The sequence below is a fragment of the Pithys albifrons genome, chromosome 1 (assembly GCF_047495875.1).
Source record: "Pithys albifrons albifrons isolate INPA30051 chromosome 1, PitAlb_v1, whole genome shotgun sequence".
NCBI classification, from domain to species: domain Eukaryota; kingdom Metazoa; phylum Chordata; class Aves; order Passeriformes; family Thamnophilidae; genus Pithys; species Pithys albifrons.
This window is the reverse complement of record NC_092458.1, coordinates 51,716,296-51,734,443: the sequence shown is the minus strand read 5'-3', so window position 1 is coordinate 51,734,443 and position 18,148 is coordinate 51,716,296. Positions and strand designations below refer to the sequence as shown.

General features: G+C 40.4%; 1 protein-coding gene across 1 annotated transcript; it reads right to left on the bottom strand.

Moving 5' to 3' along the window:
- Window positions 1-7,206: 7,206 nt before the first annotated feature.
- PCDH20 (protocadherin 20) lies at window positions 7,207-12,471 on the bottom strand. The gene is made up of 2 exons (XM_071570593.1): window positions 12,352-12,471; window positions 7,207-11,282 (listed from the first exon to the last, which is right to left on the bottom strand). The coding sequence occupies exons 1-2, from the start codon at window positions 12,400-12,402 to the stop codon at window positions 8,586-8,588; spliced, it is 2,748 nt and encodes a 915-aa protein (XP_071426694.1). The 5' UTR covers window positions 12,403-12,471; the 3' UTR covers window positions 7,207-8,585.
- Window positions 12,472-18,148: the final 5,677 nt, after the last annotated feature.

Here is an 18,148-nt window from a genome sequence, read left to right as displayed (position 1 = left end):
TCTTGTTCTAGTACATACTTTAGATTAAGTCTGTTTAATTTGAGATATTTAACCAAAGTACCTGTGAGGGGTCTGCTGCAATGTCTTTCTGTTGTGAACGGGGTATGCCATAAGCCATCTCCATTCCCATTAAGAGACTTGTAGAGCTGCCTTCATTAGAGAAGCAATCCTAGGTGTGTGCACTCCTAAATTGCTTATACAGATGCATGAAGTCTGGACTATATGAATCCATGCTGGGAATCACTCATGACCTGGCATTTCTAGATGTCGCTAATACTGAAATCTCTACCTTCAGTATTTTTTAATTTCATTGTATTACAACTCAAGTTCAAAAGTGTATGTGGAAAATGAGAACATACTATCAGACTCTGAAAAAAATATTAAGAGAAAAATCTTTTAATGCTCTGTAATGCCCTTATGATGCTGTATCATAGCTGATAACAAGAGGAAAAAATATTGATTTTTAATAATGTAATTTTTGTACCAAAAGATAAAATTGGGAAAAAAAAATCTTGGGGATTTTGTTCCAATATTCTGTAAGTGATAAAAATATTGCTGATTAGGTTATTTCTCCCATACATTCTGTCAAATAAAATTACTCTTGGATAGATGTAGAAATATTCCATATCAGAGGTAATAGCAAATTTAATTTACAACCAATACAAATATTCTGAGTCTGTAATATTTAATTTTTGATGCCTCCAAAGCAGCTGTAATGGGGATGGACAATATTGGCTGCTTGATTTTTTGTAATATTAAACTACTACTCAAACACTTTTAAAGTGGATTTACATTAGTGAAAGATGAGGCTACTCACCTCCTGAAAGGACTGCAGCAAAGACTCAGAGTATGTGTTCTATGTACATATAGCTAGAGCTACTGAAATGTTTTCATTGTGTCTGAGGAAACTGAAAAACATCCTTGAGGGGCTTAATAATTTACTGGATACTTAACACATTAATTATGTTATGTTGAACTTTCAAGACTGAATTTTACTCCAAAACATTTCCTTTTTCTGCAAGCTTCCTTCCATTACTGCTTTTCAGATATTTACGTCTCTAACTTTTAGGTTCCTAACCTTATATATGATGTTTAAAAATACAAAATCAAAGAAAAGCCACTTAAAGATGAGCATCCTTGTGTTTACAATTCAGCTAAACTTAGCTTGATAAACAGAATTAAAGAGCACACCAATACAACTATGTTTTCATCCTATGACTCCCAACAGAAAAAAAAACCACTCTCTAATGTGTAGATGACTTCTAGAACTTCTATACAGATATGCAAGGGAGCTATTCAAAAATATTTCAGTAGAAAACATCTGCAGGATCTACACTGCGTTAATATAGTGGCATATCAGAACCCTCTTGTCCTACTGTAATAAAATGTTTATTCTGTTTAAAAAAATGAAGAGGAAGGTTATCCTAGCATTATGTATTTTAGGAAACTGAGGACAAAAGCATAGCTGCCATTTCTGTATTGTCATTAAAAAAGTTCTAATTTCACTAACAGCATTCACAGGAAAAAATACACCACAGTATCAGCTTTTATTTTGTCTGGGAAGATGCAAACATTTGCAATAAGACGTTTTTGTCCTGAGTTAGCAAAATCAAATGCACCCAACATAATAACACTACAGAAAAGCACCATGAAAAGAGAACACTCTTATCATAATGAAACAGACACTTTAAAGATATTGTACTCAAAGCCTTGATTTCTCTATACAATTCTGACCTGCTGACAATGAGAATCAGTTTTTAAGGTATTTTGTGTTAGTACACTGTGCCAGGAAATCCCAATACTCTGCAACAAGATGTCATCTTTACAGGTTAAGAAAATTAATGGGATATTGCTGAAAGGGGACTCTTAACATTGCTGATAATACACAGTAAATCCAGAAGAATTCTTTCTATTGTTTTTGATCACTCATTTTCCTTTCCCACATGCAAACTTAGGAAATGGCCCTTTCATTTTGACTGCATTTATTTATTCTTGCTATCGTCTATTGTTTCCTACTTCAGTCTGTCCTGAAGTAAAACACATCCTGAGAAGCAGTTCCACATTGTATTCTGTCAGCCAGGCCCTTTATAAATACATTCCTCAGAAAACAGAGACAGAGGATGACCAACTTTTACCCCATAACTGTCATGAGATTGTAATTTTAACAGAATTACAGCACAAATAAAGGTAATAGGTTTGAAATGATTCTGCACTTTGAGGAGACTAGTGCCTCTGAAAAAGATCTAAAGGTAACGGTTTCAAAGAATCAAAATTCTTTTTCTTTCTATTTTTTTTTTGAATACCAGAAACTGCTTATAATAGAGGGAAGAGCAGAGGGCTGTGTTTCCCCCGATTTTCTTCCCCCTAACTGATTGTTTAAAAAAAAGTTTTGAAAGTTCTTTGAGCACCATTTCAAGGCCAAGTGTCTCCACTTCTTGGAATGTTCCCTAGTAGAGAAGCCTGATTGTGTTTCCTCGACCTGGAAAGATTCTGACCCTTGAGTCTTTTTATTACAAACACAATAGCTCCATTTCGAAAAGAAGGCTACAAAGTGTCGTTATCAGGAGATACCTTTGGCCTCACCTTCAAATACACAACTGAGAACACTTGAAAAGCAACATTTTCTCACCTCCTCATCAGCAAATATATACAAATATAAATAAAAGATACATGTCCTTTTATTGTATTCTGTAGGAGTAACTTGCAGTTAAAAAAAACATTATCAACAATAAAACCCCATTACATTAAAAGCACATTACATTAAAGACAAACTTACTGAAAGTAGGTTTCAGAGCTTATCAGTTAGGTATGACAGTGGTTACATTTTAGGCTTCTAGGTCTTTTCAAGGCTCTGATGCTAAGGATCAGATGTTCCCACTACAGTCTGTGGAGCTCTGCTCTGTGGACTTGAAAGGTTGATACACTTGCTGTGTCACCAGTGGGATTTGTATGCCTATCCATAGTTTTCACATGTGATTTTAAGTTCTGCTTTGCTTTTCTGACATCTAACTACTTCTCTAGACAGGCATAAGGCTTTCTGACAGCACTATATAGAAGCTTGAGATGCTCAAGGGCAACTCAGATAGCACTTGATACTAACTTTCAGAACAGCTAAGCCTTGCTCTGAATGCCTGCTTTAGAGTAAACTGAAGCGCACTCTAGTTCTATTGACTTCTGATGAAATTCACAAATTATAGCAGAAGCTCAGACTCATAGCTCAGTGAATACCTGTCTACAGACATTTCAACATAAATATGTAAATATGGAGATGAATCACATCAAAGACTCACTTCAACACACACTTGTGTTTCCTGAACATCTAAAATATCCAAAGCATCTGCACTGAGCTAGCATATATGATAGTTCATTAAGAGAAAGCTTCACTCTCCCAGAGGTGCAGCTGGAGCCCAGGTGGGATGCCTTAAGGCATCTCAAGTAGCATTGGATGCTGGCACACAGGTAGAGGATCAAGCTGTCACTCTTGTTGTGCATAAGGAGATAAGACTTCTCACCTCACTGGTTTGCTCTGAGGATGAATAATAACTCAAAATTTGAAGATGGAAAATAAGACAAAATACTTAGGACAGTAGGTTGAATTGATATTGCCAGGGCTGCTGGGAGTAGATCAAAATCCAACATGATGCTTAAAATGCAAGTCCTCTCAGTTTGAACACAGTTGAAATAATTGTTTATAATGTATTTCAGTTAAATGCTTGCTACTTACCTACAGCACTAGCTAGTAATATGAAAACCTGCAACATCAATATGTAAGCCTATATTTGTTTTTACTAACAGTGGAATAAATGACTGAATGTATCATAAATGATTCAACATTTCTCCATTCAGAACAATGTTTTCTTAGCATCTGTTCAAAGTACTATCATCAGGAAAAAAATTGGAATTGAAATTTGGCCTTTAAAATGCATTCTGTGATGAAACTAGAATGCAAATAGAGTAGAAATCACTGAAACATTCAGATACAACATGTTAGAGAGATTATGCAGCCTATCAATCTGTGGTATAAGAATGAAAGTATTTTTGTCATCCATAATGTGAAAAACGGAGCTGTTTAATTTTACATTTTACAACTTTATACTTTTATATTGGTTTATAAGCCAAAATCTTTGAGTCCCACCATCTCAGAATGCAGCTGGCACTTTTATCGTGTCTCCTGGTTCAGTCTGGTACAGAGACTGAAAAGGAAATAGCAACACTGTCTGCACAGGTATTTTTGTACATGCTTTAATTCAGAAAACTGTAAATTATGACATGTTGTAGACCTTTCAAATTTTCGTAAGTCTGAGGAACATGCTCGGAACTTAAAGTTAGAAGTTTTCAGATAGTTTCCTCAAAACATTTCCCACACTATTAAAATAAAACATAAACCTAACTCCTGCAACTTTTAACTGTCTTGAGCAACTAATACTCATATAAAAAGTATAGCACCCTACTAGTAGGCAGTGAGGGTGCTGAATATCTTTAATTCTTCTTTAAATTTCACTAGACATCTTCTTTAAACTCAAACTATTTTGGTTAGGGAGATGAACAGGATTAGCTACTCAAACTCCAGCTCTGAAGGAGAGTGGTCAAAGTTGTTTTTGTTTTAGCTGGCTAATATTCAATAATTAATTGTTTTGCTTTGTTTTTCTCTGTAAGTTACATGGGTGAGAGGAATGTACATATAAACTAATTCCTGTGAGAAGGTGCTGACAAGGGAAGGTGGCAGTCAGCTTTCAAACATGGCTCTGGCAATACACCTGAATCATGAACAGAAACACTCTGGATATTCAGCTGATGATTTCTTTGTGGCAAAGGTGTTGCATATCTCCAATGAGGCAGAACTGCAAGGTATTTTTGTTATGCAGGCCACTGCTCCCTGAAAGTCCATTGCTTTGAACCAGGTGGTGAAATACTATAATGGACTACCCAGAATTTTAATGTATTTGAGTATTTTAATGAAATAATCTCACAACAGCAGTTAGGGGCAGAAAACTTGCAATGAAACCCCAGACAGCAATCAAGGGTTTGTCATAACTGTAATGGAGGCCAAGTTTTGCTAACACTGTGCTTCTTGTTGGATGTCCTGTTAAGATAGTGGGAGCTTTTTACATTATTCTAAGTAGACTGGCACAGTTGCATGTTTGAACCTTGATACTGAAAAATGGACATAAAAGGCCATAAGATTGTTTTATGAGTTTTGAGATAAGAAAAAGCAATGTGCTCCAATTCTCCTTCCACACTTTTAGATCTCATCCTTTATTGATATTCAGCCAGGTGTTAGGTTAGTTTCTCATCGAAACAATAACTTCAAAGAGTTCTTCTAAAAAGAAAAAAAATGAAGCAGAAAGACTGATTTTCTCTGTCCACTGCCACTGGGCTCACTGCCCATTTCTTGTCTTTCATTTTTTAATTTGTTAATTCTAATGAAAAATTTTTGCATGGTAAGTTTAGGAGGCTTTGGCATACAAAACTTAAGACAATTTTATTTTTTATCAAAATGAACAAGGGGCACCCACTTACCCTGAGATTGTTCAATGGATACTGTAAATGAATAAGACATTTATTTTTGTGCCAGCTCAACTACCAGTGTCGACAAGATTTGCATATATTTTGGCAAGTGCACTGCACAAAGTGGTGATAAAATAGGCCTTTTATATCTGAGTCTAATTTACTTTAGTTGTACTCATTAAAAATGTGTTTTCATGTGAAAAGGATTTCAGTAAGGGATACTTTGGAAACAGCAACATCACAGAAATGTTTGTTATTCAGCCAGCAACAAGAATTTTACAACTGAGAAAGAGTATTTTTTTTAGGAAGAAGTTCCCAGGTTCTATGAATTTAATTCTCATGGGGTTTTTTGGGTTTTTTTTGTTTTTTTAATCAGTTAGGCTTAACATTGTACTTAATTATCATGCTTATTACTTGCAGCAGTATGGGTTTTAAGTAAAAAACCCATTTGGAACAAAAGACTCCCCCCAAACAGTTCACTGCATACTTTGCAATTTTCAGTGACATTGCCAACATAAAGGCTACTCACAGGGAGGCAAAAATGTGCTCTTTGAGGTCTTATTCACTGTAAAGTCTTTTTCACAAGTAACAGTGTGTGTGGCTGAAGGTGTGATTTTAAACCCATTTTCTTTAAATGTGTAGCAAATTATGAGTGAAATCCTTCATGAGCAGTACTTTGGCTTTAACAGGCTTCTAACATTACATTTTATTACACATTAGGAACGTGCTTGAACTAAACAAACAAAAAAAGCAAGAACAGCATGTTTAAACAAACCTTAATCAAACAAGGTCAAGACTATGTATTTGTCAAACCTGAATAAAAGTATATGTCCTGTATCACATGGACACATGGAGAGATCAGGTTTATGGTTTTATTGTATTTCTCAAGTCTTGACTTTGCTGCTATTTAAACTGTCTTGAGAATATGTTGGACTATTAATTCAAATAAAAGAGGAGCAATGAAAAGAATCCTGTCTTTCAGTTACCTTGCCTCCTTACTGAAGAGAAAAATGCAGAGAATCGAGCTTCCTTACCACAGCAAACCAGAGCATCCCTAATACTGAAGCTGTTTCTGAAGATACAATGTAATTTTTCTTCAGAGGTAAGATACAATGTTTTCTTTGCAAAAATGCCTTTCAGAGATAGACACCATTTTCATATTTTGATAGTATGAATATAAAGAAAAAAGGTGATTGACCACAAAGCTCTGACAGGCCAAATTAATTTTTCATGAAACATAGCTACCAAATTGTGCATAAACAGAAAATATTCTAACCTGAAAAAACAGCCTTTTTCCTATAGCTAGAATGGCAAAAACTGGGCATTATGTTAATACTCTTACTTAGGCCGGGTAACCAACATCTATAATGAGCTTCAACATTTCAGTATGCTCAGGTGAAGTAATGTGCCAGTTACAGAGAGAAAAATCAAGAAATGCCTCAAATTGCATTCCCTACTTTTAAAACAGGTATGAGCTGCCACACCACTTACATCAGCTGAAATACAATTTCTGCTGAAAATTTCAAGAAGTACAGCATAAACTGTCATTAATAACTTGGAAGTGTACTAATTTGGGGAAGTATTATGACATGTCAGATGATAGCCAGCACCTAAGCATTTGTGAAATACGTATTTCTTAGAACTGAAAAAATATTTTGATTTATAATGAAAATTCTAGGAGAGAGAGAGTAAGTTATTATGAAAATATATAGCTTTAATTTGCAGACATATAAACACTCTTGGTACATTACAGACATATGATGCCAGAGATCAAAATAATCAGTTTTAAGCATAACACTAATTTATCTTGTTTACACAGAGAAATTTGATGCAATCATCATACAAAAGATAGTTCTCAGCTCTTAAAATGAAGTGAAAGTAATACATCACTGACAAAATTGCTGCTTTCTTGCAGAGGATACAGCAAAGAATAAATTATCAAGAAAATATGTCACCAGTCTTACAAGTTGGATTTTGGATCTAATCAAAATCAAAGCCAATGAAAAGGAGCCAGGAATGGTCACCAAAAATCAGAAACAAGATCTTTCACATGAAATATCAATCCAGAGAGGAGCAACAGTAAGAATAAACGAAGTCCTACAATTTGTTTGACTATGAAGTGATTTTTCTTTTCATCTGGCAGATCAGATTCAGAAGGAACACACAAAAAAAATCTATTACACAGCCAAACTGATGGAGTACTACTGACACATTGCTCAATGTACAAAAAATATAACCACTTTCATGACAACTAAAGATTTAGCCATTCCCTTGCTTCCTTGCATCTGGCATGCTTATGAGGATGAGTATGGGGCTCTATCATTATTTGCTGTAGGAAATATTAAATATAATTTTTCCATAAAAATGACCAGCACATTGCTGTAGCAATTGATAATGAGGGTGAATCTGAAGAAAAACTAAAGATGATATGTCACAGCAGTTCAGATTCTCATTACAATATCTTGCATTCTTGCTCAACAGGAATTGCACTTCTTGTTAATGCCTCTTCTATCCTACTGTATAGGCTTTACTTGTGAGGTAATAAACATTCTGTTTTTTATTACTAGTGCATTTTAACATCTTTATTATTTTAATTATACATACATTGGAACAGACATTTCTTTTTTTTGTAGCAGTTAAATGTCTGTATGTCAATAGGTATTTTATATTAAAATCAACGTATTTAAAATATACTCTATCTCATGGACAGTATCTCGAACAGTTCCCTGCTCAGGAGCATCTGATGCCCTCTCGTGGTTAAAAAGACTTTTAAAACTTGAGTTCAGAGAATCCTCTTACCTTCCCCTTTTTTATGTTCACTGATCTTATTGACTTATGAAAAGCTGGAAATGACATCCATGTCTTTATAGTCAGGGAGCTAGCTGTTAGTTACTAGTTTCATAAAAAAGCTGTACAGTGAATTTGAATTTAAAAAACTGTAAACAGCTATTTACAATTATAATATCAAGTTATAAATTAGCAGTTCTTCATTGCAACCTCTGTCAATAGAACCCACAGACAGGTGTTTCAGTGTTGTCCAGAGTTTTTCAGATGTTGGATTTATACACAAAGAAACATCAAATGTTAGAAATCTCCATTGGTTTCTTCTCCAGCATGTGCAGGTTAATTCTTCCATTTAATGGGATTTGTACTTCCAAGTTTTCATCTGCTCTGTGATGCCTTTTCCCTTTTCTTAGACAAATGTACATGCCCATCCCTGTTACTAAAGCAATCGAACCCAAGCTAATAATTGAAAGAGCTACCAAGGTAGGCATGCAGGATGCTGACTCCATTTTTTTATGTGTAGGCTCTATAGATATTTGTGGCTGCTTTTCTTCTACACTGATATCAGGCTCCTTTCTTAACAAACTTTCGATGTAGCTCTCATTGCTAACGGTATCATTGACGAAAAGGTTCACCATGACAGTGGAATGGAGAGGTTCTGGATAGCCGTGATCACTAACTTTTACAAGTAGCCGATAGAGGCCATAGTCATTTTGCATCAGTGACTCTTCCAAGGTGATATTACCAGTTTTGGGGTCAATTCTAAATGACTCAGGTCGAGGGCCTCTTCTTCCTATGATACTGTAAGCTATGACTGCATTCATGCCAGTGTCCTTATCGACAGCATAGACCTCAGTGATGAGAGAGCCAGGAAGGGTAGAAGGAAGGACTAACAAATAAGATGTATTAGACTGAGGAAACAAGACCAAAGGGGGGTTGTCATTTATGTCCAGAAGAAGGATAGTTATTTTTGCAGTAGAAGACAGGGCAGGATCACCTCCATCGACTGCTTCAATCCACAAAATGTAGGAGCTTTGCTGCTCCCTGTCCAGGGAGACTTTAGCTCTCAAAACTCCTTTTCCAGTATCTATGACAAAAATATCACTTCCATTCAGAACTGAAAGGGCAACCCATCCATTTTGTCCTGCATCAGCATCTGTGACACTTATAACTCCAATTTCACCAAAACCTGGAAAGTTTTCTGGCACAAAAAAGCTGAAATCCTTATTTATAAATCTTGGACTATTATCATTTTTATCCAAAACAGTGATGGTGACAGTTGCTATTGACTCTCTTGGAGGGAAGCCAGAATCTACTGCTTTGACAGTATATCTGTATTTCTCTTTTTCTTCTCTGTCCAGCTGGGTGGAAACTGTAAGAACTCCTGTGGTTTTATCTAAAGCAAAATAGGAAGGGGCATCAGGACCTAAGAAATAGGACACTTGCCCTCTTTCTCCACTGTCAGCATCAGTAGCATGCAGTTTGGTCAAAAAAGCATTGGGAACATTGTTCTCCTCAATGGACAATTCTATCAGCTGTTCAGAGAAAACTGGTGAGTTGTCATTGTCATCCAGAACCTGTACTTTGATTACTCTGTTGACACGAAATCCTTCTGAGTTCCATGCAACTATAGAGATTTCATACAGTTGCTGTGTCTCAAAGTCCAAAGGCTTTGTGGTCTCCAACAGGTATTCATTGCTGTATGGCTTATATGGTGAAAGTCTGAAAGGCCCATCACCATCCAAATAACAACTAACTTTGTATTTTTCATCAGGGTCTTTGATGGTAAAAAAAGCTATAGGGGTGTTGATAGGCTCCAGTTCCTTTAAGTAAACCACTCCTTCCACTTCATTAGCTATGAAACGAGGGACAACTTCAGGTGGCCTCATCATGACTTTGATGATGGTCACTAGCACTGTGATCACGGCAGGGATACATCCAGGTCCGTTGCCCAGTATGATCAGCCTGTGTAGCCTTGGAGTGTCCCCATCAACTTTACTGGAGAGTGTGATGACTCCTGTGCTTTCATTCAGATGGAACAAGTCTCTGGATGGCTCAGGGACCTTCTGGCTGTACGAGTAGGTGACCTGGGCATTGGATCCAAGGTCCATGTCTACTGCGTGGACAGTAGCCACATGTGTCCCTAGGCTGGAATTCCCATAAAGGGTGATGTTGAGCTGTGAGTCATTAAACTGGGGGCAGTTGTCATTGATGTCGCTGATGCCAATAGTGAGGGTGGCACTGCCCACGAGCGGAGGCGTCCCCCCATCCTCAGCAACGATAACTGTGACATACTCCTCCTGTGTCTCCCTGTCCAGTGCCCCCATAACAATCAAGTAGGGAGTCCTCTCCCCACTCTCATTCTCCTCCACATCCAGGGTGAAGACCCCGTAATTATCTCGCAGGCGGTAGGTCTGGACACTGTTGGTGCCCATGTCAGGGTCAAGGGCAGGATGCTCAATAGCCAGGCGGGTGTTCACAGGTGCATTCTCAGGCACTGAGAGACGGATGTGGGGCATAGGGAAGCGGGGTGCATTGTCATTGACATCACGGATAGCAATTTTTACCTTCACCAGGCGAAAGTACTCCTGTGGCAGTACCAGCACATCCAGCAGCAGCAGGCACGACTCAGATGAGGAGGAGGAAGAGGAGACAGCAGATGATCCCCCAAAGACGGTGGCCCCACTGCTTTCCACGCACAGAGCTTCCCGGTCAATCTCCACAGCTGAGGTGTGCAGCTCTCCAGAGCGATTGTCCAGTTGCACGTACTGTCCTCCCAAGCCATGAGAGGCCAGGGTGAAGGAGAGTGGGGGCCGCAGGGTTGCAGGGTGCTGCCCACCAGCCGTTGGAAGCCTCAAGTCACGGGCCAGGCTGCCGATGAGCACCCCAGCAGGCAGCCCCTCATTGAGGCTGTAGAAGAGCTCGGTGGCACGGCTGTAACTGGCAAAGCAGTTGAACGGCCCAATGAAGAGCAGGAAGAGCAGCAAATGCTGAGAAGAGAGAGGCACAGGGGTATGAGGATGGGGTGGCACCTCCTCTCACTCACTGCCTCCCCCACTGCTACTTCGAGCAGAGAGTGCTTGCATCTGCAACATGAAGCCATCCTCCCTCTCCCCACTATCTTCTCTTCCTAGTACAGCAGCTACTTCAGGGCATCACCATCTAGGCATCCCTCTAGGCAACACCAGCTGCATTCCCCACAGCAAATCCGCACTGCTAGGATGGCCCGGAGGCACTCAGACTCCCCCCGCCCCCCAGCAGCACTTGCGCCCCAACGACGTGCCTTCTCCCTCTTCCCCCCGCTCCCAGCTCGCCCCCTTCTCACCAGCAGCACCTCCCCTCTCAACCACAAGCGCATCCCAAACCGGGGCATCCCACTGCACACCCCCAAGCATTTTCTCGCCCTCTTTCCCTTCCACAGCAGGAATGTGACACGCGTCCTTTGCTCCCCTTACCCCAGGCCCTGTCCCGAAACCCTTTTTCCCGCATGCCCAGGGGCTCTTGGTGCACCGGAGAGGCGGCCCGCACCGCGCAGTCCGCGGGGGTCCCGGCGGAGGTGCTGCGCTCCGGGTGGATCTCTGCCTACCGCAGCCACAGAGTCAGCGGCTCCAGCCTCTCCGCCAGACTCCGCCGCCCTCGGCCGCCCCGCCGGGATGCCCTCTGCTGCCGAGAGGAGCCGCGCGGAAGGGATGTGCGCAGGAACTCGCCCGCGTTGGCGAGCGCGTCACCCACTCCTTAGATATGGAAAGAAGGTCCCCGAAAGTAACTTTGGGCTTCGTATCCACGGAGGAATTTTTTCCTTCTTCCCCTCTTTCTAATCATCCATTCTCCCTTCTCGCGGCTCTGTCACAACCCGCGTCGGTAGTAGCAACAAAAATAAACTTTTCGCGGTTTGGGGATCGGATGCAAAAGAAAAAGACCCAAGAAACATATACACGTATATGCGGTTTGGGCTGTTTCGAGGGGGTTTTTGCCATTTTTTTGCCGATTTCGCTGCTGCGTGCGAAGTCGGGCTTGGGTGCCGAGCCCCCGGCCTCCCGTCGCCCGTCCCTCCCTCACCTGCAGGCTGCCGCGGGCGGTAGAGCTGCCGCGACCGCCCGGGGGCCCCATGCCCTGCCGCCGTTGCCGCTGCTGGCTGCGCCCTCGCAGCCCGCCCGCTCCGCCGCACGCACGGCGCTTCTCCCCGCGGCTGCACATTCCCGCGCCGCCGCCGCCGCCGCGCTGGGCTGGGGTGGGCTGGGCTGTGCGCACCGCCCAAGACACTCCCCCTCCGCTCCGCTCCCTTCTGCTCGGGAGGGCTCCGCCGCCGCGGGGAGGGCCTGAGCAGGGGAACTGTCACGGACACGGCTGGGAGGAGGGCGGGCGGGCTGGCCCAAGCTGCAGCATCGCAGCGGAAAGCGTTCGGGGAGGGGGGCGGGCGGGCAGCGGGCGCGATGCTGAGCCCAGGGGCGCGAACGCACCGGGGAGCGAGGCCGTGGCGGGGAGCGAGGCCGTGGGAAGGTGTGTGCGCCCGCAGGCAGCGCTATGACCAGGCAAAGAAGGTATTCCCGTCTGGAAACTAAGGTGGGACAAAGATATTAAAAATAAAGTAAACTCGGCTTGTCCTTCTTCTGTGGAAGGATGGAGAGCGACAGATAGTGTTGGGACAAGGGGAAGCAGCTTTAAATTGAAAGAGGAGAGATGTAAATTAGATGTTAGGAAGAAATTCTTTACTCAGAGGGTAGGGAGGCACTGGAACAGGGTGCCCAAATAAGCTGTTGATGCCCCATCCCTGCAAATGTTCAAGGCCTGGCTGGATGGGGCCTTGAGCAACCTGATCTAGTGGGTGGCATCCCTACCCTTGCCAGGGGTATTGGAACTAGACGATCTTTAAGGTCCCTTCCAACCCAAAGCATTCTGTGATTCTCTGTTGTGGTGTGAGTGTAGCAGGCAAACTGAGAATTAACAGCTGCCTCAATGTTGCTGAGCCTTGGTGAATATTGAGCAGTTTTGTCTGCATGAAATGAAAGTCATGTTTTCAAGCAAGTTTGCAAGCTTTCGGTTGGTGGCAGGTGTGTGTCCTGCCGAAGTAGAGCAGCTACAGCAATTTACTGCTGGCTAAGAATCTGAAGAACCCCTGCAGCAGAAAATGATGTGTTCTCATTTTATAGTCCCAAATCACTATTGGCTAGACCATAAGCTTGCCACAGAACTAGACATGGAATTATCAACACTTAAGAAAGTTTAGATAGCAAAAGACCAATTACACATTTCTTTAACATCTTAGGCCTTCAAAAGGATTCTTAACCTCCCCAGCATTACTTACACTCTGCAAGATCTGAAGTGGAATTTGGTATGTGTGTCTCTAGCCTTAAGGTGCTCAGTGGTCTGGATCCAGGCATTGCTGAGAGCTGAAGCTGGGACTCTTGTAGGGAGCTGCACAGTAGAGCTGCCCTCCACAGAGGTAAAGTTTGTGTGAGAATTTGAACTGCCTAAATCACATGGTCTGAAGACTGCCTTGAATACCTCCACGCTCCATGGCAAGCACAGTGGGCAGGCATTTGATCTCAGCTTGGGTACTAAAAGCATAGAGGACAGCAAAACATTTGTCTTCAGTCAACAAAAAGATTATTTGTCCCTTTTCCCTTTATAGCTCCATGAGACAAGCTCCATGTTCAATCCAAAACAAGGAAGAAAAAAATAAAAGTAATTTGAATCCCAATGCAAAACCAGCCTTATGCATGAGTCTTTTGTAATACTGCATCACTCAAAAGCAAATGAGTGAAACATAAAGAACATATTGTTTAGAAACTCTTGGGATGTTTTTGGATGTTATGAGGATAAGGGCAGTGGCACAAACTAAATGGAATAGGGTGCAATAGAATAGAACAGGAGTAGGACAGGACAGAACAAGAGAGAAAAAAAATCTTGTGAGACTGACTTTCTCTGTGGCTGTAAACAAATCATATTAGCTCCTTTGTCTCATTTCTCTATCCTTAAAATATAAATAGTGCAATACTCTTTGTCTGAATTAGATCTTTACCCCATTCTTGCTAAAGTCACTGGCAGTGGAATCAGACTGTTTTATTCAGTAAAACTCTTAGAAACATACAGTGATTTTAATAAGCATTTCATCCCAAAAATGACATTAACACAATAATCATATGTGACCTAAACAGTGAAGCATTACAGGACTAACAAAAGGCCTGGTTATATTTATTATTCACTAATCTCTGGGGTTTTGAAACCACTCAGTATGTACTGCCCTTATAAATTGTTTATATCTTTGCCATTCATTTCTAGCACAAATAGAACAGACAATGCAGTATATACAGTTCAGAGCAAACATGTATAATTTAAGAAAGAAATCAAACTACCCAAATCCCTTACTAAATTCTTATCTGTGTGCACTGTTGGTGTGAAAGGTACCCATAAACTCAATCCTGTTAAGTTAGTTTGGCTGGACATGGCAGATGCTTTTAGTTGACTCACATCTGCCCTAATTTTATTCATTTCCATGGAAATACTGCCTCGTTTGGATTTCAGTCAGATTTTGACACTGATTTATGTGGAGTTTGAATTTCATAAACTGGTTATCATTTTAGTTTTAGTAGATCAGTAGTCTTCCCATGGATGAGTTTAAAATCCCTATAAAATCCCACCTTTAACTTTTGGGATTTTTTTTCTCTGATGTCACAGTTTCCTCTTATGGTATTTCTTCCTCTTAAGTTCTTGAAATTACTAACCTATTACTATACTATTTTTCATATCATCACAGCCACTGCATTTCCCTTGTGCCCCTGCTAGGGTAAGTGATGGCTTTACTATTATAGAATTTGGATTTGATGCCTTTCATTTTATTAAAGCACAGGTGTAACAGCAGAATTAAAAGTGTTCTGGAGCATCTGGTACTCTATAATATTTTATTATGTTAGACATCCGCAACATCTAGTAAGTCTTAAAGGCTCCTTAAAGACTAATGTGTCCAATAAATCTCCTGGTTAAGAAGTACTCCAGCCTGTTTGAGGAGAAATACTCCATCTGTGTGTGGGATATGGGATGAGGGGTGTGAGAGAAGAAGCAGTGTAGAAGAGATACCAAATTGGCTAACTCATTGTTGGCATTATTTTGGGGGAGAGCCCATACCAAAGTTAAAATATTAAACTGATTTCATTATAGATTTATATTCTATATTCAGTTATGTATCCTGGGAAAAAGATCTTAGCAGTTTATAAACCCAGTCCCATTCAACCATGTATAGCTAAATATATCTTTTAACTTGTGTTTTACCACTTGAAATCTTATTATCACTTCATCCAAGGTTCTTGCTGCAATTAGTGAACGAGAAGGAACAAGTAAGACCATTTCTGTGGGATTCCCAATTGCCTTAGGTATGTTACAAACCACAAGACTGAGATTAAGTGACAAGCCCTCCAAGAAGTGTCATAATTATTGATACATCAGAAGAAGCACATTATAGCTGTGGTAAGATAGGGTATTTATTTCACTTTATCCTTAAAAAAGGACATAGCGGGTATTGATAGTTAATTGAAATGCCTTAGTTTTGTGGGCAGAGTTCCAGTGGCAGATGGAAGCATTTCCAGATGAATCATTCAAGATCATCACTTCTGAAAGAGAATCTCAAGTGGTATTTTTTGGCATGGCTGGCAATCCCGGCCAACTTTTACAAGAGACAAGGTTGCAGATATATGTCCCCTCAACTTAGCAGAATGCTCTCTGTTAAAACTTCTGGTTCTATAGAGGAACATTGTGGCATGAGATTTCCCCATCAGTGAAATTCAACTGATTCAGATGACAAATGTTGTAAGACTCTAGTCAGTGTGACGCATTGAGATAGGTACTTTTCAGTGAGGAAACAGTCAAACTGAGTGAAAGGCCTGGTGTCAGTATTGATTCCTAGTCAGAGTAAAGCTGAGAAAGGCACATGAATAACAGATTGCCACTTCTCTGAAGATTTTAAACTGCAAGAGGTACAGGGCAAGTAAAGATCCTTTTAACTGTTAGCAATATAAAGTTTTTGTTGTTTAGCTGCTTAGTAAGGAAAATGCCTTACATCCTGAACTTCGTGTACAGGATAGTGGATTGCAGTGTGAAAGACTCTATGAATATTAGATAGTGACCTTCTCCACAGAAGTACTGAGCATCTGGTACTCATGCTTTACTGAAAGCTGTGATCATTCCATGTCACTGTAGATCAGACCTAGCATGATCATTCTGTTCTAAGCACAGAGCAGGAGGGGGACCTTGGCACTGCTTTTCCTTGTGACACTGTAAGACTGTTAAAAACTTGGAGTCCAGCTTGAATAAAGCAGCAGTAGAGCTGGAAAGTGGACATCTCTTCGGAGCTTATATCACTAAAATCTCCAGTCATGTTTTCAAAGGGCTGATTCTTGCAAGCTCTTGCAAAGAGAACCTGCAAGGTTTTGTTCAGTATTCTTTCATGAAAAAACACTGCTGCTGTCATGACAACCTTACAATAAAGTAAGGTATGAAAGTGTTTTCTATCTCATGAGTCAAAGTGATGCTTGATAGGAAGGCTGACAAAGGTGGATGAGATTTTCCTGTCTAGTTAGCTTAGCATCTATTGGAGATTACTGTGTGGAAGTATCACAAATCTGAGCTGCTAAACACTGGCAGGAAAAGAGACTTGGGGGGAAAAAAACTTCGTGCAGTCTCTAAACCAACTGCATTTGATACATTTGACCAACTTGTTCTCAAAGTCTTTTGCAGTTTCATAAAAGTACAAGTTCTTTGGGTTTGCCTATGTCTCCATGTGTCTTGAATTTTTTTTAAATCTGGAAGAATGCCAAAGTATTCCATCAGGGAGAAAGATTGTCTTCCATGTGTGTCTAGTCTGATCACAACTTTGTTTTCAAAAGAAAAAATAATTTAAAATGTATTAACTAAACATAGTTTTCTAAAAGTGTAGTAGGAAGGAAGGATTTAACTCAGATTATATTCCAGCACATCTTTTTTTACCAGAGTTTTTACTACTGTGTTACAAAGTGTATTAATGTTTTCTTTCAGTGACTACTTGTGTAAGGCTTAAAATAATAATGATTCAACTCTTGTTTAGTACGAGCCAAAGCAGAGGCTGCAGTATAGTACTAATATGACACTGCTGAATATTATTAATACCGTAAGTCTTTCATTACAGTCCTTATTACAGGAGTTAAGGGACAACATTCTAACTTCTGCCAGCTCACTGTGTGCATAATGCCTGCAAAAGTTATGAGATTGTCATGAATATGTAGATGACTGCTCATTGACATTAAGCCATGGCTTCTGAGCTGAAGTGACAGCCTCTTGATGCAAGAAGTCAGCTCTGAGAGGAGAACACTGATGACAGCAATGGAGGACAATGCACTGAAAATGCCCAGTAATACATCAGGTAGCTATAAGATGTGGAGGTATGTGCCTGTCAGGCTCCATGTGGGCTACCTCTAAGTCAACTACCAACAGCCTGCAATCCCATTTTATTTTCTGAGATGGAAATGGTTCTAGAGTGGATATAGTACAGTAATACAGTCTTTTTCCTATGATTGCTGCAGCTCCAATGATATTCCAGCCTTTCTTAGTTCCTCTGAAACAGACAGTTGTATGTATTTTCCCATGTCAGCTGAACTGCATACCTCTGCTCTGAAATACATACAATATGTTGTAGCTTAACCTGAGGTCTTTGATCATGCAGAATGGACATTTTCTTCCTTGAAAATAAATTATTATATGAATTTTCCAGGGACCAGATTCTGACATTTTTCCTCAGTCTATATTCCAGTAAAAATTCTTAATGAAGATGTTAGCTCTGATTCCCTAATGCTAACTTATTCTTTGCTCACCAGAATTCTTAAATAAT

Coding starts and splice junctions, on each gene's coding strand:
- PCDH20 (XM_071570593.1), bottom strand. CDS start 12,402: ATGGGGCCCCCGGGCGGTCGCGGCAGCTCTACCGCCCGCGGCAGCCTG. Junction 11,283..12,351: donor CCGCCCGCGGCAGCCTGCAG/GTGAGGGAGGGA, acceptor CTCTCTTCTCAG/CATTTGCTGCTCTTCCTGCT.